The 23,625-nt window shown below is 54.0% G+C and overlaps 1 protein-coding gene across 2 annotated transcripts in view; it reads right to left on the bottom strand.

Moving 5' to 3' along the window:
* Positions 1–7,270: 7,270 nt before the first annotated feature.
* BICD2 (BICD cargo adaptor 2) overlaps positions 7,271–23,625 on the bottom strand; it is a 44,462-nt gene continuing 28,107 nt past the window's right edge. The window contains exons 2-8 of one of the 2 annotated variants that reach the window (XM_025891735.2): positions 22,522–22,734; positions 16,241–16,393; positions 14,486–14,920; positions 12,910–13,917; positions 12,643–12,794; positions 11,119–11,329; positions 7,271–9,374 (exon numbers count right to left, since the gene is read on the bottom strand). In XM_025891735.2, coding sequence (XP_025747520.1) covers positions 9,369–9,374; positions 11,119–11,329; positions 12,643–12,794; positions 12,910–13,917; positions 14,486–14,920; positions 16,241–16,393; positions 22,522–22,734 — 2,178 coding nt within the window. In that variant the 3' untranslated portion in view covers positions 7,271–9,368. Of the gene's footprint in view, positions 11,330–12,642; positions 12,795–12,909; positions 13,918–14,485; positions 14,921–16,240; positions 16,394–22,521; positions 22,735–23,625 lie in introns of both variants that reach the window. The other variant, XM_025891734.2, reaches the window with a different exon arrangement.

Genomic DNA, 23,625 nt, shown 5'->3' with positions numbered 1-23,625 from the left:
TAGGGTTGTTTGTTTTTCCTTTAAGGATGCTGCATGCCCAACATGGGGCTTGGACTCATGACCCTGGGATCATGATCTACCGGCTGAACCAGCCAGGCACCCCAGGGTTTTCTATATATACTATCTGTCATCTGCAAATAGCAAAAGTTTTACTTCTTTCTTACCAACTTGGATGCCTTTTATTTCTTTTTCTTGTCTGCTGTGGCTAGGACTAACAGTGCTAATGTTGAATAAGAGTGCTGAGAGTGGGTGTCTTTGTCTTGTTCTTAACCTTAGAAGAAAAGCTTTCCTCTTTTCACCATTGAGTATGATGTTAGTGGTGGGTTTTTCATATATGGCCTTTATTATCTTGAGGTATGTTCTAAATCCACTTTGTTGACAGTCTTTATCATGAATGGATGTTGAATTTTGTCAAGTGCTTTTTCTGCAACTATTTAGATGATCATGATTTTTATTGTTTTAACAACTCCATGCATCACACTGATTGATTTGCAAATATTGAACCACCCTTGCATCCCCAGAATAAATCACACTTGATCATGGTGTATAATCCTTTTTTTTTTAAAGATTTTATTTATTTATTTGAGAGAGAGAATGAGATGGAGAGAAGAGAGCATGAGGGGGGGAGGGTCAGAGGGAGAAGCAGACTCCCCGCTGACAGCAGGGAGCCCGACGCGGGACTCGATCCCGGGACTCCAGGATCATGACCTGAGCCAAAGGCAGTCGCTTAACCAACTGAGCCACCCAGGCGCCAGGTGTATAATCCTTTTAATGTAGTGTTGAATGCAGTTTGTGAATAGTTTGTTGAGGATTTTTGCATCCATGTTTATCAGTGTTATTGACCTGTAGTTTTTTTTGTAGTGTTTTTGACTGGTTTTGGTATCAGGGTAGTCCTGGCCTTCTAGAATGTATTTAGAGGCATTCCTTCCTCTTCTATTTTTTGGAATAGTTTGAGGAGAACTAACTCTTCTTTAAATGTTTGGTAGAATTCAGCTGTGAATCCAGCTGGTCCTGGACTTTTGATTGTTGGGAGTTTTTTGGTAACTGATTCAACTTCATTACCAGCAATTGGTCTGTTCATATTTTGTATTTCTTCCTGATTCAGTTTTGGAAGAGTGTATGTTTCTAAGAATCCATTTCTTTTAGGTTGTCCAATTTGTTGGCACATAATTTTCCATAGTAGTCTTATATAATCTGTTGAATTTCTGTGATATCGGTTGTTACTTCTCTTCAATTTATTTGAGTACTCTTTTTTTTCTTGATGAGTCTTGCTAAAGGTTTATCAGGATTGTTCCTCTTTTCAAAGAACCTGCTCTTGGTTTCATTGATCTTTTCTATTGTTCTTTGGTATGGGATTTTTTTGGGGGGGGTCTCTATTTCATCTTTTCTGCTCTTTATTATTTCTTCTGCTAACTTTGGGCTTTGTTTTTTCTTCTGGTTCTTTTAAGATTAGATTGTTCATTTGAGATTTTTCTTATTTCTTGAGGTGGGCCGGTATTATTGTAAATTTCACTCTTAGAATTGCTTTCACTGTGTCCTAAAGATTTTGGACCATTGTGTTTTCATTTTCATTTTCATTTATCTGCATGTATTTTTTATTTCTTCTTTGATTTCCTCATTGACCCACTGATTGTTTAGTATCCTGTTTTCTTATTGTTGAGTTTTAATTGTTTGTATACTTTGGATAATAGCCCTTTACCAAATATTTTCTCCAAGGCTGTCGCTTATCCTCTAATTCTTTTAACCATTTCATTTTAATGAAGTTCAGCTTATCAATTATATCTTTCATGGACTGTACACAAAACCATAAAACTCCTACAGGGTAACATGAAAGAAAATCTATGACTTTGGACATGTCAATGACTTTTTAAATACAGTATCAAAGCACAGTAAGTTTTAATGAGGGGATTTCATTTGTTTGTTTTTATTGAGAGTATAGTACCCTTGAAGAGATTTCCTTATTTTATTTTTAAAGATTTTATTTATTTATTCATGAGAGACAGAGGGAGAGAGAGAGAGAAGCAGAGGGAGAAGCAGGCTCCCAAGGAGCAGGGAGCCCGATGCGGGACTCGATCCCAGGACCCTGGGATCATGACCTGAGCCGAAGGCAGACGCTTAACCATCTGAGCCACCCAGGCGCCCGAGATTTCCTATTTTAAAAAAATAACATAGAATTGGGTGCTTTATAACAATAGAAACTTATTTCTTAGAGTTCCGGAGTCTGGGAAGTCCAAGGCAGGGAAGTGCCAGCAGATTCAGTGTCTAGTGAGAGCCCACTGAGGACACAGCAAGAAGTGAGCTCCCTCGGCCCTCTTTTATAAAGCACTAATCTGACTCATCAGGAATCCACCCTCATGATGTTCTCACTTCTCAAAGGCCACACCTCCCAATACTGCCCCCTTCAGGATTAAGTTTTGACAGACGAATTTTGGAGGACATATGCAGTCTATTGCAAATCCCCATGTATTTGGGGATTTTCCAACTATCTTTTATTATTGAATCTAGTTGAATTTCATTGTGTTCTGAGAGCATACATTGCATGATTTCTATTCTTTTAAATGTGTTAATGTGTTCTGGGGACCAGAATGGAAGTCATCTTGGTAAATGTTCCATGTGAGCTTCAGAAGGAGGTTGGTGGATGACGTTGTCTACAGTTGCCAATTATAAGCAGTTGACGGTGCTGTTGAGTTCAACTACGTCCTTATTGATTTTATGCCTATCGGATCTGTCCATTTCTGAGAGAGTGGTATTCAAATCTCCAACTGTAATAGTGGATTTCTCAAGTTCTTCCTGCAATTCTACCAGCTTTTGCCTCACATAGTCAGACGCCCTGTTGTTAGGGGAGTACATGTTAAGGATTGTTATATTCTTGGAGAACTGATCCCTCTGTCCTTGTATAAAACCCATCTTTATCCTTTAACTTTCTGTGCTCTGAAGTTTGCCCTGTCTGAAATTAATATAGCTACACCCACTTTCTTTGGATTAGTGTTAGGATGGCATATCTTTCTCCATCCCTTTGCTTTTATGTGTCTGTGTATTTAAAATGGGTTTCTTGCAGACAGCATACAGTTAAGGTCTTTGTTTATTGATCCACTCTGACAGCCTTTTAATTGGTGTATTTAGACCACTGACTCTTAATCATTGCCCTTGTTCTTTGTTCCAGTTTTTGTCTTCTTAGCATGTTATCAGTTATGCTTTTAAATTTTTTTTAGTTGTTGCCCAACAGTTTGCAAAATATATTTACAATTAACTGACTGCACCTTCTTTCCTTTTTTTTAGGAGGGGAAGCGGGGAGGGATAGAGAATCTTAAGCAGGCCCCATGCCCAGCATGGAGCCTGATGCGGGGCTCAATCTCACAACCCTGAGATCATAAGCTGAGCCGAAATAAAGAGTCAGATGCTTAACCAACTGAGCCACCCAGGCGCTCCTATGCAAGTCCACTTTCAAATAACACCATGCCACTTCTCAATTAGTGCAAGTACCTTATAACAAAATATTCCTAATTCTTACCTCCTGTCCCTTGTAGCACTGCTTTCATCTCACTCATGCATATGCTGTAATCATAAAAAATTACTAATATTATTTTGAACAAACTTATTAGATCAATTAACAAGAAGTACAAGGGGATTTTTACTTTACCTTTATTTATCCCTACTCTAACAATCTTCCTTTCTTTATGTAGATCTGAGTTTCTGACTTATATAATTTTCCTTCCTTCTGAAACTTTTACATTGATTGCAAGGAAGGTGTACTGGCAACAAACTCCCTCAATTTTTGTCTGAGCAAGTCTTTATGTCTTATTTTTCAAAGATAATTTCACAGGATACAGAATTATAGGTTGGTCTTTTCACTCTCTCTCCCTAAATATTTTGCCCCACTCTTCTTGCTTGCATGGTTTCTAAGAAGTCAGATCTAACTCTTATCTTTCACTCACTACAGATAAAACTCCCCCAACCCCCCGCCCCAACCTCTCTGGCTTCTTTTAAGGTTCTTTATATTTGATTTTCTGTAGTTTGAATATCATGTGCCTAGGTGTAATTTTATTTTGGTATTGTCCTCCTCAATGTCCTCTGAGCTTGGATCTGTAGTTTGGTGTTCAACAATTTGGGGAAATTCTGTCGGTTCAAACATTGCTTCTCTTCCTTCTCTTTTCCTGCTGGTGTTCCTCTGTGCATATAATACACCTTTTGTTGTTGTCCCACAGTGATATTCTTTTACGTTTTGTTTTTTTCCATTCTTTTTTTTCTCTTTGCTCTTCAGTTTTGGACATTTGTACTGACATATCCCAAAGCTCAGTGATTCCTCGGCTGTGTCCAATCTATTAATGAGCTCATCAAAGGCTTTCTATATTACTGTCACAGTGGTTTATTTCCAGAATTTTTAAAATCTTTCTTAGATCATTCCATCTCTCTGCTTATATTACCCATCTGTTTCTACATGGTGTCTACTTTTTCCATTACTGCCCTCAATATTAGTCAAAGTTATTTTAAATTCCTGGTCTGATACTTCCAATATTTCTGCTATATCTGAATCTGGTTCTGATACTCTATCTTTATAGAGTGTGTTTGGTTTTGGGTTTGTTTTTTTTTTTTCCATTTTATTATGCTTTTTTGTTGAAAGCCAGACGGCGATGTACTAGGGAAAGGGAACCACAGTAAATAGGCCTTAGTAATATACTGGTAAGGTGCCCGGAAGAGGAAGGATTCTATAGGCCTACAACTAGGTCTGCGATTAGAGCACCTGTGCCCCTGGGCTCTGAACTTCACAAGTGCTTCAGTTTTTTTTTTCTTCTTTTCACCCCTTCAAGTAGTAAAGTATGGCCAGAGGGGACTGGAGTTGGGTATTTCCCTTCCCCCAGGTCTCTCAGGCCATGGTAAAATAGTTTGTCCTGAGAGGAGGGCTGGTTAAGAGCAGAATACTCTAGGATATTTCAAAATGGCTCCTTTTCCCCTTCTGCCGCTGGATAGAAGGCTGAAGGGACTTTTCTCTGATATTCAGTGAGAATCCCGTAGAGCTGCTGGAGGTAAAACTCACATAAGCGTGAGGGTCCCCTACGACTGGCCCCTCCCAGACTTCTCACTACACTGAGCTTTCAGCAACCTGCCAATTACAGTTCAGGTTTTCCTGCCCAGGTTTTAACTGCTCTGGTAAATTGTAATTCTCTGTATCCGTCTAATTTTAGGGACAGTGGTGTGCCCTGTGACCTCACTTCTCTGACAGATCCAAGAAGGGTGGTTGGTTTTTTAGTTTGTTCAGGTTTTCACCTATTAGGACAAAGTGATGACTTCTAAGCTCCTTACAAGTTGGACCAGAAACTAGAGGTTCTGTTGGAAGATTTTTGAGTACTGATTCAATTTCTCATTATATGTCTTTTATTTTCTCTGGAGTCAGCTTTTGTAGTTGGTGTGATTCAAGTGACCTGTCAATTCACCAAGGTTATTTGTTAGCATTGTTATAGTATCTCATAATCCTTTTTATTCATGTCAGCGCGTAATATCCCCACCCTCATCACTGAGGTAATTTGAGTTTTCCCTGTTCTTCAGTCTGGCTAAAGGTTTGTCAATTTGTCGATCTTTCCTAGGAAAGAAATTTTGCTTTCATTTTTTTCTATTGATTTTTCTATTCACTCATCTCTGCTCTATTTACTGTTTCCTTCTCTCTGATGCATTCGGGTTTACGTTATCTAATTTCTTGGTGTATAAATATTCATAGTACTTTATTGTAATCCTTTATATTTCTGTAAAATCAGAAGTAATTTTCCCATTTTCACTTCTTTTAGTAATGTCCTTTTTCCCTGGTGTAAGGGTCAGTCGTTTTGCTGATCTTTTCAAAGAAACAACTTTTGGTTTTGTTGATTTTCTCCATTTCCTCCCACTGCTTATTTCATTATCTCCACTCTAATCCTTACCATTTCCTTTCCTCTGGTTGCTTTGGGCTTAGTTCATTCTATATTTCATAAAACTTCACAACCTCTGAGTCAAGAACTATCATCCCTAACCTACAGCGGGGAAACTGAGGCTCAGAGAGAACTCAGTCAGGGTAAGTGAACCGCTGAAAGGGGGAAATTCAACCAAACGTCTATCTTCAAACTGACGCTGTTGTTTCCAGCTCTGGGAACCTGTAAGGGGTTGGAGTGAAAACCACTGCAGGCAGATGGAGGAGGAGGTGGGAATGGAGGCATTCCCTCTTGGAAGGGAAGGCCAAGCAGGAGGCATTTCAGGGCCAAATGACCGCCCCCTCTCCCTCCATTCAGGAGACTCCCACTCCATGCCTGAAATGAAGAACCATGTATGCAAGAACCCAGAGCATGCTGGCGGGTAGAGAAGGCCTCAGCATCTGTGCTTGTGAGTCAAACACCCCAAATGATGACACTGGGCCAGAGCCACAATGCGCCACTCACATGGTGGCAGCCAAGGGCTGGATGGCACCTGCCCTGCCCAGCCCACTGACAGCATCCCCTCCTCCTCCGGATCTGTCACGGGCTGTCTTTTCCACCTCTTCCAGGGGCCTGGTGTGGTGGCACAGGCCAGCAGGGGAGGAAGATTCCTTTTAGCTACTGAGTTAGAAAAATAAGTCTCTTTCAAAGAGGTTTCAAGCTGAACATGGGCTCCAGCAACCACTACTCAAGCCAGACAGGCATCATGAGAGGAAGGAGCCCTGCAGCGACCACAAGGCAAGGGGAGACCTTGGGTGGAGGGAGGTGTCCTGGGAAGAGGCCAGACCCTGGCCTCAGACAGCTGCCCTGAGGTTTAGGCAGTCCCTCCGGCCTGAGGCTGTCAGAAGGAACAGTGCCAGAGCGTCCTCAGGACCTCCTGTCCCCTAGGCCAGCATTTGCCCCTAAGCTCACACCAGGACAAGCTCAGCATGTCTCACAGACATTCCTACAGGTGAATGTGGCTTTGCACTGACAAAACAGGTAACTCTTGTTACCTGAATCTATTCATCCCTGAGTTCACAGAGCAAGAGTCTGAACAGCAAAGGACCCCCACATTAGCCAAATCTCTGCTTCTTGAGAGAGGACAGTATGAAGGCAACGTGCTCTCATTGTCACACTACTGGGTGCTCACGACACCTGAGGCCCATTGCCAGAGGCAGCCCACACCTCCCCTCCCGTCTGCACCTCCTGAAATGGGCCCCAGGCTGCTTCCAGTTCCTACCACCAGAGTTACTGCCAGGCTGGTTTTGTTGTTTTAGGAACTGGAATTATGATACACTCCTGGACCCACGGTCACCTGGAGCAGGGGTCAGAGCAGCCACAGAGGACAAGTCTTGTGCTTTTGTATTATTCTTTATTTATTGGTCCTACCAACATGACCTTTACCAGGCCCACTGTTCCTATGTGCACTGGCTTTGCAGACATTCGTGCCATACGCCCATGTCCCAAGTTGAGACTGATTGCTCCTTCCTACTCCTTTTCCACGCTCTGCCTCATTTTCTCAGAATCGGAAGGCATTTTTTGTTTGTCTGTTTGGGTCTGTGTAAAGGTTCCTTGGCAGGAGAACATGCATATGATCTTAAAATAAAGACAACATTCTGACACTAAGGTAATGCACAGAAAAAAATACAGTACTCAGACATCATTGCAAATAAATACCCCATACAGATGAAGTTATCGTAAATGTAACATTTCTTATGAATCAACACTGTAATATAAGGTAAAAATAGGGGTCCCTACAACTAGGAATAAGAAATGCTTATTCCAGGAAACAGAATTCTTTTATTCTTGCTACTTATACATTATTGTAATTTGTCCTTTATTTTGGAGGAGAGAGGACACTTTCTTCCTCTGTGAGTACCAATTTTACCATAAGCACAGCCTCCCTCAGCAAACCGGACAAGACACAGCCCTGGATTGCTGAGGGGCTTTGTCGAGTTCTGTTTCCTGAAATTAACAGTGATTAGTTACACCAAGCAAGAGAATATAGAACGTCTCTTCCTCACATTTGCAAAGAATACTATGGCTAGCCCTCACCCCACCGCACGAGGCCGACTGCACCGGCACCCTGCCTCCCGCTCTTCACAAACGTGGCATGTTGTTCGCACCGCTTGCTTAGCTTGTCCCTCAGGTCCATTTGGTTCCCAAAGCACACTCAACGTGTGTGTGTTCACTTTCCTTTTCTCAGCCCCTGAATTTGCAAGGATCTGCATGGTAAAGAATCACTGACTAACAGAATTTTGCACAATTGCTGTTTTCTTTCCCTCAATGAAGATGCCCAGGTTCAGGTATGAAGGTGTGCGCCCGTTCACACCTATTGGTCTACCCTGGCCTTCAGCATTCCCAACTAGCTCTTCACCGTCCATTTTAGAGCATCAACTACGCTGGGACACCTCCCTTAACTGATGAAGGCACTACTGGTAATGATTACTAACAAGAAGGCGTTGAAATAGAACACCCTAAAAATCGACGACTGTAGGATTTTCTAAGTGTACCACAATTTGGCACAACAACCAGAGTAACAAAACAATTCCAATTTGGAATTTCACTGGTACAGTTGTATAAAATTCTGTTAATCAGTCATGCTTCACAATGTCCTAAAACCCAGAAGATTCTGGAATTTGTAGGTAATACTACTCACTCAATAATTTATCTTTTTGTTTTCAAGTGCCTATTACTGTTTAACCAGAGCAAAGGTCAAGTTTTCTTCTTGTTACATTGAACTATTCCTAAGAATAATAATAATACGATATGAAAAACCCCAGAATCGGAAATACCCTGGATTTCTTAATGAACATGGCATTTAAAATCTGTAATTTCAAACATGAACCGTAATGCCGTATGACCTAAAAGGCTGCTGAACCACAGCGTGGATACGTCTCGCTGAGCTCCTTGCCGGGTCGAGGCCTTCATCTAAACAGTCTAGAGCTACACGCTAGGAAAACACATCTGTGCCACGTGCCGACGTCAGATCAACACGGCGGGAGCTAAGACAGAACTACAGAACCACGAGACAGACCACAGCATCTGAGACCGTCTCTATGGGAGGGATTAAGGAAGCAAATATAATATCAAAATATCAAAAGTGCACAGGTTGATCGGATAAGAAAGGGCATCTGTAGCAGGGAGGCCCGGTGTCGAGCGTTTCTAGCGGGTTTCTGAGCGAGCCTGGTGGCCGCTGTCCAGGCAGGTTCTTCGGCGCTGTGCAAAGGGCCTTCCAGGCAGCAGCTGGTGGCATTCTCAACATTAAAGCTTTCTTGCCTCTGCCACTAAACACTCAGGGAATGCTAACTTGGAAAGAAATGCAGTGGCATATCCAAACACGTTTCTAAGTGGACTTTTAGGCTGCCCTTCCTTCCTCTGCGTGGGCCCACGGGAGGGGGAGGGGCTGCAGTGTGACAGGGCCACGGCCGAGTCCTCCCGGCAGCTACTCTACAGCTGAAAACGGGAGAAAACAAGACAGCATTAGAACCGGCACCACTCAGACAACCGAAGCTCTGGCTGGGTGAGGATGTGGTGCGTTAGTCGGCGGCAGAGAAGACCTGCATGTGTTAGGGGGGGCCACCAGCCCCAGTGCCTCAGGAAGACCCCTGCAAGTATGGAGAGAAGCTGCGTGCCAGGCTCGGTGGCGGGCGGAAGCGGCGTGCGGGGCTGGCGGGCAGCCATGCCCCTGGAAGACCTGCTTGCAGAGGGGACGGCCTGACCCCTCCTCAGGAGGGGAGGGGGATCCGAGACCCGACAGCCCATCAGCAAGGCAGCCTGGAGCTGGGGGCTGGTGTGGCCTGGTCCACCTCTCCCCACTCCAGTTGTCTGCCAAACCCAAGGCAGTCTGTGCAGTGCCTGGAGTCTGGTGGGGACCGAGACGCGCTTGGGAACCAAGGTGAGAGCTGTATGAGGGGCAACGCAAACCCCCTCTGGGCCACGGAGAGATCAGGCAAGGAGCCCTTCAGGGAAAAGACAGAAGCCTCGTGTCTGGCAGCCCCCACGGGCAACAGGGAGAGAAATACTGCAAAGTCCTGCTTCTGAACATGGGGCCTCAAGTGGCCTGTGGCTGCCAGCTCTGGGAACGGGAAGTCCTACAGCTCCCTTTGCTGCCTGTCCCACATCTGGAACCACACCGACGAGGGGGAACCATCCGTGTCCTGCGCGTGTCCTGGAACAGGCCCAAGGCCATGCGGGGCTCCCTCCCCACCCTAGGCTGGGCTCTGGCTGCAGATGTGGGAGTCCCTTGTTTCAGCTCATCTGCTGGGGGTTTCCAGAGCCCTGTTCTGGGGGGTCTGATGATGAGCACAGAGTGAAGAAACCTGCCCTGAAGGCTGGGACACCCTAAGTACAAAAGGATGGGCTTCCTGTGAGGAAAGGGTCTGGCCAGGCACTTAAGTTTTTCTCACGAAAAAAACCCAGGCCTTGGGCCTGCCAACGTGTCACCTCACAGGTCAGCAGACAGGTGTGCAGCCTCAGAAAGAGAGGCTGAGACTGCTAAGCTCTGTGCCCCACGAGCAGTGCCCTGTGCCCGGGCCGGAGGACGCAGGGCTTGGGGCTACTATTCTTCTAGGCGTGGGGGAGGGAATTGTGTCCCAAATGTGATGTGCAGTGAGATGCCACATAAACCGCAAAGGAATCCTCTGTAAACTATGCCAAGCTCTGCACGGCCTCTGACGCTGTGCCTGGCGCTCGGGCCAGAACCTCTAACACTGTTTCCGGTGCTGGGGCGGCGCCACCTCATCAGACACATGCAGGGACATGCAAGTTCAGCTCGGGTTCTGCCCCATCCCCCACCCTCTGCAGGAGCCAACAGCACACTGGGAACCACGTGTGTGCAAGGACATGTGGCTCTGACCCACCTTGACACCCCCCCCCCCCCAGAGTAGCTGCTGTGAGGGGCGGTCCCGAGGGGTGAGAACAGACACAGAGCTCACAGGGTCCAGGTGGAACAGCACGCCGCCTCGGCCAAATCCTTCCCTCTGTGCATTAGTCACGGTTAAGAGCAGCCTAGCACCGCAGTCCCACTGCTGCTGGGTTAGTGCAGGTGAAGCGGGCAGGTGGCGTGCCGCAGGGCCGCTGCAGCTGAGGCCCCGTGGCCCTAATCGCAGTAGATGTTATACTTCTCACCGCAGAGCACCTGGGTGGTGAGCCCGGCGCCCTCGGCCCTGTCGCCGGCACAGGCGCAGGTGTGACTTACGCTCGGGGTGCCCGGCTTGGCCTTGGAGGCGGCCTTGGCGCGGCCCCGCCGGGTCTGCTCGTGGTCCAGCTCGAGCAGCTCCAGCCGCTGGGTGAGCGCTAGCTTCTGTTGGATGGCCATGCGCAGCAGGGAGTTGAGCGTCTTCTTCTCGTCCTCTGCGGCGGCCAGCTGCCGCTGCATCTCGTCCAGCTGCGTGATGTACTCGTCACACCTGCGGGGACATCAGAGGCGAGAGTGCGGCTGAAGCAGCCGGCACAGCACACGGCACCCGTGGCTGAGGACCCGCCTGCAGGGCCTGGCCGGCGGGCAGAGGCCAAGAGGACTCAGCGGCGTCCTGCTCGCTGGGCTGGAAGGTGGCGGCTGCCCCTCGGCGGTTCAGCTTCCTCTGGGAAGGGCTCCCCAGCTGGCTTCCACTAAGGGAGGTGGCAGCGGCCGTGCGGGCCTCCAGATGGCCGAGGGGCACCTGGCCCTCAGAGGTAAACCCACAGGCAGGACTTGGCTTGTTTCCGGAGTGGTGTGTGCACATAGTGGATGCTTAGTAAGGCACCAAATGGCCAACCAGAGTCTGGGAAAGGCACGTGTGGACGTGACCCCTCAGTCCTCTGCTTAACTGTGCCCTGTGCCCCCTCTGTCTGTGGAGCTGGGAGAGAAACACCCCCTCCAGGTGTGTCCCTGAGGGAGGCAGCGGTGGGCACGCCTGTCCCTCCCCTCCACCCACCCCGGGCCTCCCTCTCTGGGGGCCAAGGGCCCAACCACAAGTTTGTGCTCTCAGCTGCATTTGAGAAGCCAAGTTCTTAAGTGGAACAGGTTGCGGAAGTGAGGGTCACCACACCACCCACATGGTGATGGAGTGATTGTGGGGTCTTTCCCAAACTCTTCGCCAGGAGGCCAGGGAGCCTTCAGGGAAGGCTGGAACTTTCTTTCCTTGTCTTTGCCCCTCTCCGACAGCATGAGAAGTAGCAGACCCTGATCCGGGTTCCAGCCCCATCTAACCCACAGCCTCTGCCTCCCTGCCCTCAAGAAGAACCCGCCTGGACCACCGAGGTCCCGTCCCTGGTGTCTGCCCAACACCAGCCTCTCTGGGTAGTGCAAACACCTGAAACCAGGCCCCCCGAGCAGCCTCCTGCTCTGCCTTCCTGGTGGAGGCGTCTGAATGCCCATGTCCACAGCTGGCTGCCCTCCCCAGCTTAATCCCCGATGGGCAGGTCAGACGGGGCACCCCAGGGCCCCGCCACTGCTGGGCAGGCAACCTTCCTTGTGAATCTACAAACTTCCTTCTGAGTTCTGGGGGGCTAACTCCCTGTCTGCCGGGTGTTGGCCTCAGCCCGCACCCCCTTCAAACCTGGTGCCTGCAGTTGGCCTCTGGGCCCTGGCCTCTCAGCCTCTGCTGCCAGGCTCCTCCCTCCCGCAGCGTGCGGCCGACACTGCACGCAACAGCCTGTGGGCCTTCACCACTGGCAGGGGTGGAGCCCCCCGCACGGCCTGACCCCCCTGGCCTGCACTGGCAGGAGCCACGGGCAGTACCTGGTGGCGAACATGGCGCGCAGGGAGGAGAAGGTGGCGGCGTCCTCCTTGAGGGCCTTCAGCTCGTTGCGCAGCTTCATCATGGTCTCGGTCACCATGGCCTTCTCATTCTCGTACTTGCTCTTCAGATTGGCCAGGGCCACCTCGGCTGTCTGGGGGTCAGACACACAAAGGGCAGGGGCTTGAGAAACACAGGGAGGGGTCTGCCTGCCTCCGCGGGTCCCCATCCGAGGCCCAGGGAGGGAGGAGTCCCGCCCGGCCACACACCTGCTTGTTGGCCTTGAGCACCGTGCGCAGGGTGGTGATCTGCTCCCGCTTGGTGCTCAGCAGTGACTTCAGTTTGAGGATCTCCTCCATGAGCGCCTCCCGGTCCTTATCCGCAGCAGGGCCCAGCTCCTGAGAGGCCAGGCGCTGCCGGGACAGCTCTGTGGTGCGGTCCACGGCCGCCTGCAGGTGCCTGATCTGGTCGCGGATGATGGCAATCAGGTTATAGATGTTCATGGGCTCCCGACGCGGGTCACTCAGGGGCGAGGGCAGAGAGGGGCTGGGCGAGGGGTTGCTGTCCCCCGCCCCGCCCTCTGTGGCTGGCGGCCCTTTGGGCAGGACGGGCGAGCGGTGCCCACGGGCCTCAGGGCTGCAGTGGCCGGTGCCGGCCGGGCCCTCTCGGTAGTAGTCCAGCACGACGCGGGTGGGCGTCTCATTGTTGCACATGCACACGTGGTGGTAGAGGTTGGCCAGCTCCTCGCTGAAGGTCACCAGCTCATCCTGGGCCACGCTCAGGCTGCCCTGCGTCTCACCAGCGACGTCACTCACCTTCTTCAGCTCCGCCTGCAGCCGGGCCAGCAGCTCGCGGTCCTGGCAGCTGGCCTTCTCCAGCAGGGAGACCTTCTCAGCGAGCGCCTGGCTCTCGGCCTCATGCTGGCCCTTCTCCTCTGCATGCCGGGCCTCGCCAGCCTCATGCTCACTGCGCAGGGCTTTTAGCTGCTCGCGAAGCTCACCTGCCTCTGCCAGGGCCACACGGTACTTGCAAGCCAAGATCTCAGGCCCATTGATGTCCACCTCGTAGTAGTCACCGTCCTCATGGCTGTCACGCTCCTTCTCACTGTCCAGGGCCGTCCGCCGTTCCTTGCTGGCTTGCAGGCGCCGCAGAGCGCTGAGGTTCTCTGTGAGGCGGCTCACCTCCTCATGCTGCTCCGACAGGGCTCCCCGCGCCTGCTCCAGCTGTTTCTGTGTGTCCTGCAGTGTTGTCAGCAGGCCCACCTTCTCCCGCTCCATCTGCAAAAGCACAGGAGGCCCATCAGCAGCCTGCAGGACCCCCGGGACAGACCCAGTGGTGACCCTGCCTGTGCCCCAGCTGTCACATGCTGCAGGTCTGTGATGTGTGCAATGGGGGTGCCGGTGTAGGGCCTCGATGGGCCCTCCCTGCCTGGAGGCTTGCGGAGCTGGGCGGGCCCCTCCTTGGAGATGGGTCATGGTGCAGACCCCAGGACTCTGTTCTGTCCAGGGCAGGAAACTCTGACGTGAGGCATCCACAGGATGCAGCGCGGGAGGCTGCACGTGGACCCCATGAAAGGGCACGAGCAAACCTGGGGAACCCTGGGGCGAGCCCAAACTGCCACCTCATCATCAGGAACCTCCTTCTCTGGGCACCTCCCCTGCGGCTCTACAGCTCCGCTCTGGGTAACAACGTAGACTTTACAATAAACACTAGTACTCTAGAGGGGGTGCACAACATCGACAAAGGCCCGGCATCTGGTCAACACTGTGGGGGGCGGGGCTGGAGGCGGGGACAGCGCGCACAGCCCTAAGGCCCCTGGGCTGTGACGACCCTGGCCGCCCGCACCTGCATCAGCTGCTGCTTCAGCTTCTGGATCTCGGAGATGTTGAGCTCACTGAGGAGGTCGGACACCAGGCTGGGGGAGGGTGGGGCGAGGCCGTCCTTGGAGGGTGTGGAGGTCCTGTTGTCCAGTGGCAGCTTGGCCAGGCCGCCGTGCTCGAAGCCGTTGGCCAGGGCCTCGGGGTCATCGCTGAGCTTGAGACCCTCCAGGGAGACGTGCAGGTGGCTGGTGTAGAGGGAGTCGTTGATGCTCATGTAGTGGGACAGCTCCTTGCGCAGGCTGAGCTTCTGCTCCCGCTCCGTCTTCAGGGTCTCCAGCGCCTCCTCCAGCTGCCGCTCAGAGATCTCCTTGAGCCTGATGGCATCCTCCAGCTGGCTGTTGAGGTACTCAGTCTCCTCCTCCAGACGCTTGATCTCGTGCTTGAGGCCCTCAAACTCCACCTGGAAAGAGAGCGACACTGTGCTGTGCCCGTGCGAGGGGGAAACACCAGCATGTGGATGCCACAGCAGGGGTTGGCCGACGCTCGAGGGTTCTGGGCACGAGGTGCACACCCACATCTGGGACCTGTGCACCTGCTGTCAGCAGAGCCAGAGACACGACACCCCTGCTGCACCTGGGTCAGGTCACTCAAAACATCACCACACGCACACTGGCTGTAAATTCTACAAAGCTATTTAACGAACATGAAGAGTCAGTTAAATATTTTAAGAAACATAAAACCCATATCGACACGTATGTGATACCCATCACTTCTAATCCTATTTCCAAACAAAAGCACAACTGCTCCCGCGGAGGAGGGACATGTCGCAGCGCTCCCGGCACCCAGACCCCGAGGCACCCCAGCGGGAAGGGAAGATAATCCAGAGTCACAGGGGCTGAAACCGTGTCTGCGGACGGACGAGGGAGGCGCCTGCAGTGGGGGCTCAGGGCCTATGGGAAATTTCTAAAGATACTTATCATTCTGTTATACTGGTGCAAGAAGTAAGGAACAAACCACTTCGGTGCAGAACTGAGTGGATCTTTAGGAGTCACGGCCCAGGGGAGGGGAGGCCGGGGAGGGGCCTGGACTCCACCACCTGTTTCCCTGTGTGGCCTGCTGTGCAGCCCGTGTCCTGCTGTCGGCATACACAGACAGGCCCAGGCCTCCCCACACAAGATTTAAACATCCAGGGTGCTGAGCTTTGGGGTTCTGGGGAAAAGGTCCCCCAGTCCCCAGCCTGCAGAGCTGTGACCCCTGGAGAGGTAGGCGGCAAGTGCAGACCTCCAGGGGTATCACGTGGGCGTCCTGTCACCAGCAGAGGTGACCCTTCTCACCCCGCCTGTTGTTGGGGTTATCTGAGAACAGGAGATAAGAGCTCGGACATCTCCCTACTGCTCTTCAATACCCATCGGCTCTACCCGGGGGGGGCCACCAAGGCCCGGGACCACACAGAGACAAGGGAGTGGGCACACTGAGGTAGTGGGAGGGATGGAGCTGGACATCCTGCCTCTTGCGGTTTGGGTGTCTCCTCTGCATCACCTGTATTTTTTTCCACTTTTGCTGACTGGGACACCTTGGCCAGGCCAGCGGTCAGCCAATCCTACAGGCAGAGACCTCGTTCTTGTGGTCCAGGAGAGGCCGGGCCCTATCACCCCACCCCCCAGTCCACAGCAGTGTGCTGTGCGGCCCTGGGCATGGCTGTGGGGAAGGAGGTGGCGAAACACCCGTGGACCACAGAGACTGCGAAGCGAGGGGCAGGGGCCGCAGCCTGGACACTTGCCTGGTTCTGCCTGAGCACAGACACCTGCTTCTGCAGGCTGATGTTCTCCTCCTCCAACTCTGAGTAGTCCTGCAGCAGGCGGGCCTCTCGGAACTTATACTCCTTGATGTCATCCCGCAGGCGGCCACGCTGGGTCTCCACGTTCTGGTTGATCTGCAGAGAGGAAGGTGGGTGTGGGCAGCTGGTCACAGCTGGTCCCACCAGCGCTGGCGGCCACGCAGCTGGGACTCCAAGCCCAGGCCTGCATGGAGCCTGGTGTGGCCACCCAGAGGGAGCCACAGCCCGGGCAGAGTGCTCTGGGGGTGAACAGTGCAGGGTCTTAGCCTGCTCTGATCCCTGGCTCCTTCATCTGTAAAATGGGCTAAAAGCAGTCCCTCCCGCACATGCCGCAGCTGCTGGAACAGCTCAGTGCCATCTGACCCAGCAGTGCCCCTCCTCGGCAGGCACCCCGAGAAGCAACGGCACTAGTCACAGTAGCCAAATGTGGGAACAACCCAAAGCCCACTGACCGGCACACACATAAATGACATGTGATACATTCACACAATGGGTGTTGTTCAGCCATAAGAATTGACATGACAGGCCACCACGTGCCGTAACGCAAAGGAACCTTGAACCCACTACCGTGAGGCAAAGAAACTAGACACATGGCCACGCACCATATGATTCCACACACAGGAAATGTTCACAACAGGCCAATCCACACACAGAGGGGGCGGAATGTGGGGTGGGGGGGAATGAGCACCTGACACGGTTTCTTTCTGGAGTGTGATGGGAGTATTCAGAAGTGGACTGGGGACGGTGCATAACCCTATGTCCCCGTGAAGTGACTGAGTTGTAAGGGATGTGGGTTATCTGAGTGAAGCTGCTACCTGAGGACTCAGGCGTCAGGCAGACCCCGTGTGAGCTGCCACCCGGCGCCCTGAGCCAGGACCTGGCTGGGTCCCTCGACCTCAGTCCCTGTGACATTCTGGGCCATCCTGTATGTTCCAGGACGTTTGGCAGCTCCCTCTCACACTGTGACAACTGGAACGGTCTCCAGACATGGCCAACGGCTCCGGGGGGCGGGGCAGAAATGACCCCTGCACAGCCTACGGCCCACCTGTTCCCCAGTTTCCACACTCCAGGTGGCATCTGGTGCCCCCAGGCCCACAGTGGCCTCTCCACTGTGCTGGAGCTTCCCAGACAAGACCCCAAGACTCCATGCAGGTATGCACACGGCGGCAACACTGGATTGGTAAGTGAAACAGGACCACAGAGAAAGAAGGAAAACATGAAAGCAACAGTAAGGGGGAGTCCTTCCGTAGCAAGCACTCCTGACAATTGCTCACTACATGAGTCTCCGGCAGAGTGACCCGAGGCGGTGGCCAAGAGCGACACCAGAAGAAACACACAGCTGGAGAAAAAGCAAGGCTCACCAGGAAGGCAAAACTCCTGCTGAACAGGCAAAAATAAGCAAAATGACACAGTCCGAGTGGCGCCGTGAGGAAACAGAGTCACTCACTTCTGTGGATCCAGAGCGGCAGCTGGAAATCCCTGACAAAGCTCCACACACAACCTCAGGGCTGGCCACCACCCTTGTTTACCGCCCAACTGTCACGGTTAACATCAGCGTCAACATGGCGAGGCCCCCACATCCAGGTATTTGGGCAAACGCCAGCCTAGATGTCACCATGCTGGGTAAAGGCGAGAGTGACGTTTAATTCAGCACACTCTGAGTGAAGCAGAGCACCCTCCATAATGGGCCTCCTCCAATCGGTTCAAAGTCCTAAAGAAAAGACTAGAATTCTCCGGAAATAGGAATTCTGCCTCCAGACCCCTTCAGACTCCAGTTGCAACATCAGCTCTTCCCTGGGTCTCCAGCCACTGGCCCACTGCCCTCACGGTCACATGAGCCAATTCCTTACCCTAAACCACTCTCTCCCCCTCCCCGGGTGTGCAGCTCTAGAGAGCCCTCACTACCACCACGGTCACTGACTTACAAGAACCGTGATGTCCACGTGGCTCCGGCAGGCTGGGTGCTCCTCCCCAGCCCGTGGCTCAGTCCACCCTGGCCTGACGCCCCTGCTCGGAGCAATTGCCCCCCTCAGCATGGGAGGACACAGGAAGCGACACGGAGAGCATGGCCATGAGCAAAACACATTCCTGTCCTTCCAAATGGGCTTTATTTAAAGCTCAACAAGTCCCCGGAGGTGGACAGAAAGGAGGTGGCAGAGGAGTGGAGGCCAGCCTGCCTGCCTGCCCTGGGCCTCCCACACACTCTGCACCCCAGAACCTGAGCACCGGGCTGCACGTGGGACCCCTGCTGAGCTGAAGCCACACACAGTCCGTGTCCTTGACTGAAATACAACACATCCTGTAAGACCATCCACGGAGAGCACACCCACCACTGGCTTCAGCTTGCTCCGAGCGTGCACTGTTACCCAGACCCAGAACACTTCCTCACTTCCCATGAACACCAAGCAAGTGCTTGCTCGTCCCTCTGCCAGAAACACCCTGCCAACTCTGCCCTCTCTCACTTGGGGTGCAGGAGCTGCCCACACATGCGTGGCATGACCTGACATGGCCACCGGGCAGGGTGGAAGCCAAGGCCTGAAGCCCGCAGCTACCCACCCTCCAGACTGCAGAAAGAGACCCGTGGGGCGGCTGGGACAGACTCAACCTTCCCAACTCAGGGCAACAGGCCCATGGGAAGACCCGTGTGGGTCCCCAGGAGTCACATCTCGCCTTGCTCCGTTGCCAGAAATGCCAACACAGCCTCCAATCATAAGCACCCGGGCTGACAAAGGGCACGGGGTCCCATGGGAGGCAAGGTTAGGGGCACCAAGCTCACAAGTGCGCCCAGGACGCCAGGTGAGGGTGCTGTCTGCTGATGCTATCGGATCCAAATGCCTGCATTTCGGTCCCATAGCAGATCTGGCACCTTCGCCTAGGACTCACCCAACTCTGAGGGCTTAAACAAGCTCCAACGGGCCACCATGTGGTTTGGTTTTCCCCAAAGTAAGCATCTTCTCCCAGGCAGCCCATCGATGGCAGCCCTGATGATGGGCACAGGCAGCAAGCACATGACCTCCTGCCCCAACAGGGTGCAGGCCAGGTGGAGAAGGTGGACGCCCGGGGACCCCAGACCTCAGGTTCCTTGTTGGCAAACCCTCTCCATGCCCCTCAGAGCCCCCAACCCAGCCAGCCAGCACACTCACGCCTCAGCCCCCACAGACACCCCCCTTCAGTGAGGAAGCCCTGCAGAGGCCACGGAGGAACCGCAGACGGGACTCACTCTGGACCAGATGGCTGTCCTCACACAGACAGAGAAATGCCGTCAAGGCAGGGGGCACTGGCAGGTCAGGGCTGAGCCAGGCGTCTGTCCTTCCAGCCAGGGCTCTGCCCACCCTCCCTGTCCACCCCAAGAAGGACTGAGGCACCCCAGGTATGTGGGGGGGGGGTGGGAGGAAATAAGAGCAGTCGTGGCTGGGAGACTCTCTGCCTGAAAGGTTCCAGAGCAGTAGTGATGCCCTGGGCCCTGGGTCCTGCAGCCTGGGCCATGGCCACAGGAGCTCTGGCTGGTGGGGGAAGGAGGAGCCAGGCAGGGGTGTCAGGAGAGGGCACCCAGGGATCAGCCTCACTGAGGGGCCTGTGATAACCACACAAGCCAGCCAGAGGGACACAAAGGGGTCTCTCAGGTGGGGGTTCTCTCCTCCAGGCCCCCAGCTGTACTTCCCACTGCCTTTCTCCCAGGGGGTTCTAGGGAGGTGATAAGCGACGCCCCAGGCTGGACCCACTGTCTCAAGGGAGACACTGCAGCTGGTCTGACCAGAGTCCTGGGATGGGCCAAGCACTGTGGCTTCTGCAGGGACGTGGAAGGTTCCAAGCTGTGCTGGACACATGGCAGCTGAGAAGCCTGCGGGGCGGATCTCCTTTACTGGAGTCCCTAGGAAGCCCGTGCCTACAGCTGCTGTCACCGGGAGAAGGGCCAGCTCTGAAAGGGGGTAGGATGGGGCAGCAGGTGGGCCTGCCTGGGACCCGGAGGCACCTTCTCCTGGATGTCCAGGGACCCCCAAAGTGCCTGGGCAGGTGTTTTCCGTGTGTAACCGCAGAGGCCAAGGATGGATGGAGTGAGCCCCACCCCCCGCGCCCCCCGCCGCCATCACAGGCTGTCGAGGGAACACCTGCCCCTCTGTGGACACACCTTCCCCGACTCCCCTGATCTCCTGGGGGGCTGCATGTCACACCCTAGGCAAGTCAGGTCCAGCCCTGTTCCCCAGGAGGGATGTGCACTTCCTCACGGGGTCCATTCCCTCAAGACCCACTCAGGCCTCCCAGTTCCTCCTCCCATGTGGGGCTCCACCCCTCCTGCCTCATCCACATACCCATGTCCCCTTCTCTTGCCTCCAGGCTGTCTGCCCATGAGACAGTCTTCCATCCCCTGGCTTGGGAGCCACCCCACACTGAAGAGCCCTGCTGGCCCCTGGCAAGGCTGCTCCTGACCCATCACCCACCTGAGCTCATGACCAGACGCTTGGCTTCCTTTAGCCGGCTCCAGGCAGCCCAGACACCACCACTGCGGCAATCAAGCCTGTCCTGGCTTCTGCCCTAGGTGGTGGGGTACAGAATTCTGCTGGGACTCTAGGTCCCAAGACACATGGGGTCCACCAGGACAAAAAGATCACCAGGCAGGGCCCCACTGTGCAGATGAGGCTGCCTCCTCACCAACCCAGTCCCGCCTCTCCACGGCAGCCCCCACCCTGCTTCCCAGAGCGAATCTCTGGAAGGCCTCGGTGCGTGCACAAGACCTGACTGTCTCTAGCCAACTGTGGCCATGCCCAGCTCTCAGGGCCTCTGCTTCTCCATCCGCAAAATGAGGCTCCAGGCCACGTCCCAGAACAGACGCTACCTGGGCCCATCACACTACAGTGCCAATGTCAGACATCAGGACCTAGAGCTGCCAGCTTGACCCTAGGCATGCTCCTTGCGTTTCCCCACCTGTGAGGTGCCCACAGAGTCACCAAAAGGATGAGCTCTGGGGCAGCTGAAGCTGTCCCGTATGCTGAGTACATCTGTTACACGGGTCACATGACAGGCCATCGATGCCCCTGGAAAGTTGGCGTGGGGGGTACACACTTAAGCCGACTGTCACAGGGGGGTCTGGTCAGAGGACACAGTGCAGCCAGCACACCACTGGACACGGACGGCCGCCGGACCAGGCACTGGGAGGTACAGCTATCCTCACGGAAGGGGTGTGTCCCCTGGGGTGACCCTGCAGTGCATGTCACACGAAGGCAGGCATAGGGCCGCACTTCTTGGGGACAGTGCTTGGCGTTGTGTTCTTGGGGTTCAGGCTCCTCAGCCAGGCCTGAGCCTCAGGTGCCAGCCTCAAGAAGAAGAGGGGACGGCCACATCCGAGGCCGGACCAGCAGAAGAGTTCAGGAACAGGGTACAGATGGGGCTGACTAGGGCGGGGACGCTGGCTGGGCCCCTGGTCTGAGCAGGGGGGTGGGGACCTGTGGGGCAAGAAGCAGGGCCCTAAGAGAAAGAGACGGCTGACGGTGCGTGGGGTGGGGAGCGGCAGGCCTCCTCCTGAAGCACCAACAGCAGGAATCCCGGCCCCACCAAACCCGCTCTCACGCGGGACTGGCTGAGCTCATTTCCTGGCGCCCAAACCCAGGAGTCAGCAGGTCACCGGGGCTTTCCCGACAGCCCAGACAAGCCCTTCTGGAGGAGGAGAGTGGAATGAGCCTGGAAGCAGCGGGGCTGAGACCGCCTCGGTGAGCTCAAACCCACCTCCCCGGCGGCCCCTCCCCCCATCCCAACCCGGTAATCTCGTGGGAGGAAGTGAAATCATGCACTCTGGCTCCGTACAGTGATCCCATCCAAGCCAAGCTCCTCCCAGACCCACAGGCCTTGATGATCTCTGACCCCCAACTAGGGGGGTGACTGCTCCCCACTGCTGCCAGCCCCTGGGCTCTGTCCCAAACCAGCCTTATGGGATCCTGACTGCTCCGTACCCTCCCATCGGAAGTGAGGCACTCAGAACCATCTGTCCCTCTGGTCACCTATCTCTGCCGCCCAAGTAAACACAGGGCAGAGAGTAGGGCCCCCTGCCCTTCTTGATGACAACGCAGGGGTCCCGAGGCCATGGCCAGGACTCGCTCACACGGGCTCCGGGCTGCACCCGCTGTCCCTGCCGCTCGCCCACCCCATCTCGAGGGCAGCAGCGCAGCCTCCCACCTCCCCACAGGGCACTCGACACTCGCCCTCCCCTCCCCACTGGGCGCGACCGTTACCTCCTTCAGCTCCTGCGCCACAGAGGCCAGGCGCTCATTCTCCGACTGTGTGTTGGTGAGCACGTTCCGTAGCTGCTTCAGCTCCGTCTGCAGCTCTAGCACCTTGCGTACATAGTACTGCTCCTTGGAGGCCGACTCCTGGATCAGACTCTCCTCTCGGCTCTCACCGTCCGCAGCCACCTTCTTGTGGTTCGTGTGCGCCTGTCCAAACGCCTGTGTAGAGACCAGATACTTGGAAGAGGGAGGCCAACGCTGGCGAGCCCTGTGGCAGGACTCCCTCTGGGGACGCTGCTCGTGCAAGTGCACAGGAGCTAGACATTGGGGAAGGACATGACTGGACACGGGGGGAGCTGGACGGGAGCCACTGGAGGGGTACTGCACACCTAAGGGCTACACAGGGCTGCAGGGCCAAGGGTCAGGTGGGGGTGGGGGCAGGGAGGAGCTGGGTGGGGCTGATGGCCCAGCAGGGACAGGCAGGGAAGGACCTGGGCCCAGATGAAGTACTGGCTAGGGGCCCAGAGAGAGGAGGTGGGCATGGGACCCCCAGCAGCACAGCCCCTTTCCGAAGTCAGGCTGCTGACCTAGGGGCCAGGCAGGGAAATCCTACCCTACCACCAGGACAGGTCTGAGACCCACACAGCACCCCTCTGCCCCACTCCAGATGGAGAAACCGAGGCTCAGGGAGGCACCCTTCAACGGCCTGATCTTGACCCCTCTGCTCACCCATCCTGGGAGGCCACTGAGACCAGGGAGGCCTCTGAGGGTGTGAGCCCAGGCCTGGGCCAAGTGATGGGACAGGAGCGTGAACCAGGACACTCAGAACCAGTCGACAGACCAGGGCCTGGGCAGAGAGCTGAAAGTACCAGACAGAGGGGAGAGGATGCTGCCATCCCCACCCTCAGACCCAGGGAGGGCTCTGGGCTGCAACAGGGAAGGGGGCACTGTGCCCAGGCTCAGGGAGGAGCCCCCATGGGTGAGCACAACGTGGCAGGTGCAGCCAACCCAGTCCATGGACTAAGTCCTGTGCTGGTTGTGGCCCCCATCCAGTGCCTCCATCCGACCACCTGGCACAGCCCCAGTCACCAGGATGCAACCCCCATGGGC

This window comes from Callorhinus ursinus, unplaced genomic scaffold, assembly GCF_003265705.2.
Source record: "Callorhinus ursinus isolate GAN/ISIS: 27379988/994484 unplaced genomic scaffold, GSC_fseal_2.0 scaffold28, whole genome shotgun sequence".
Taxonomy (NCBI): Eukaryota; Metazoa; Chordata; class Mammalia; order Carnivora; family Otariidae; genus Callorhinus; species Callorhinus ursinus.
This window is presented reverse-complemented; position numbering and strand designations above follow the sequence as displayed.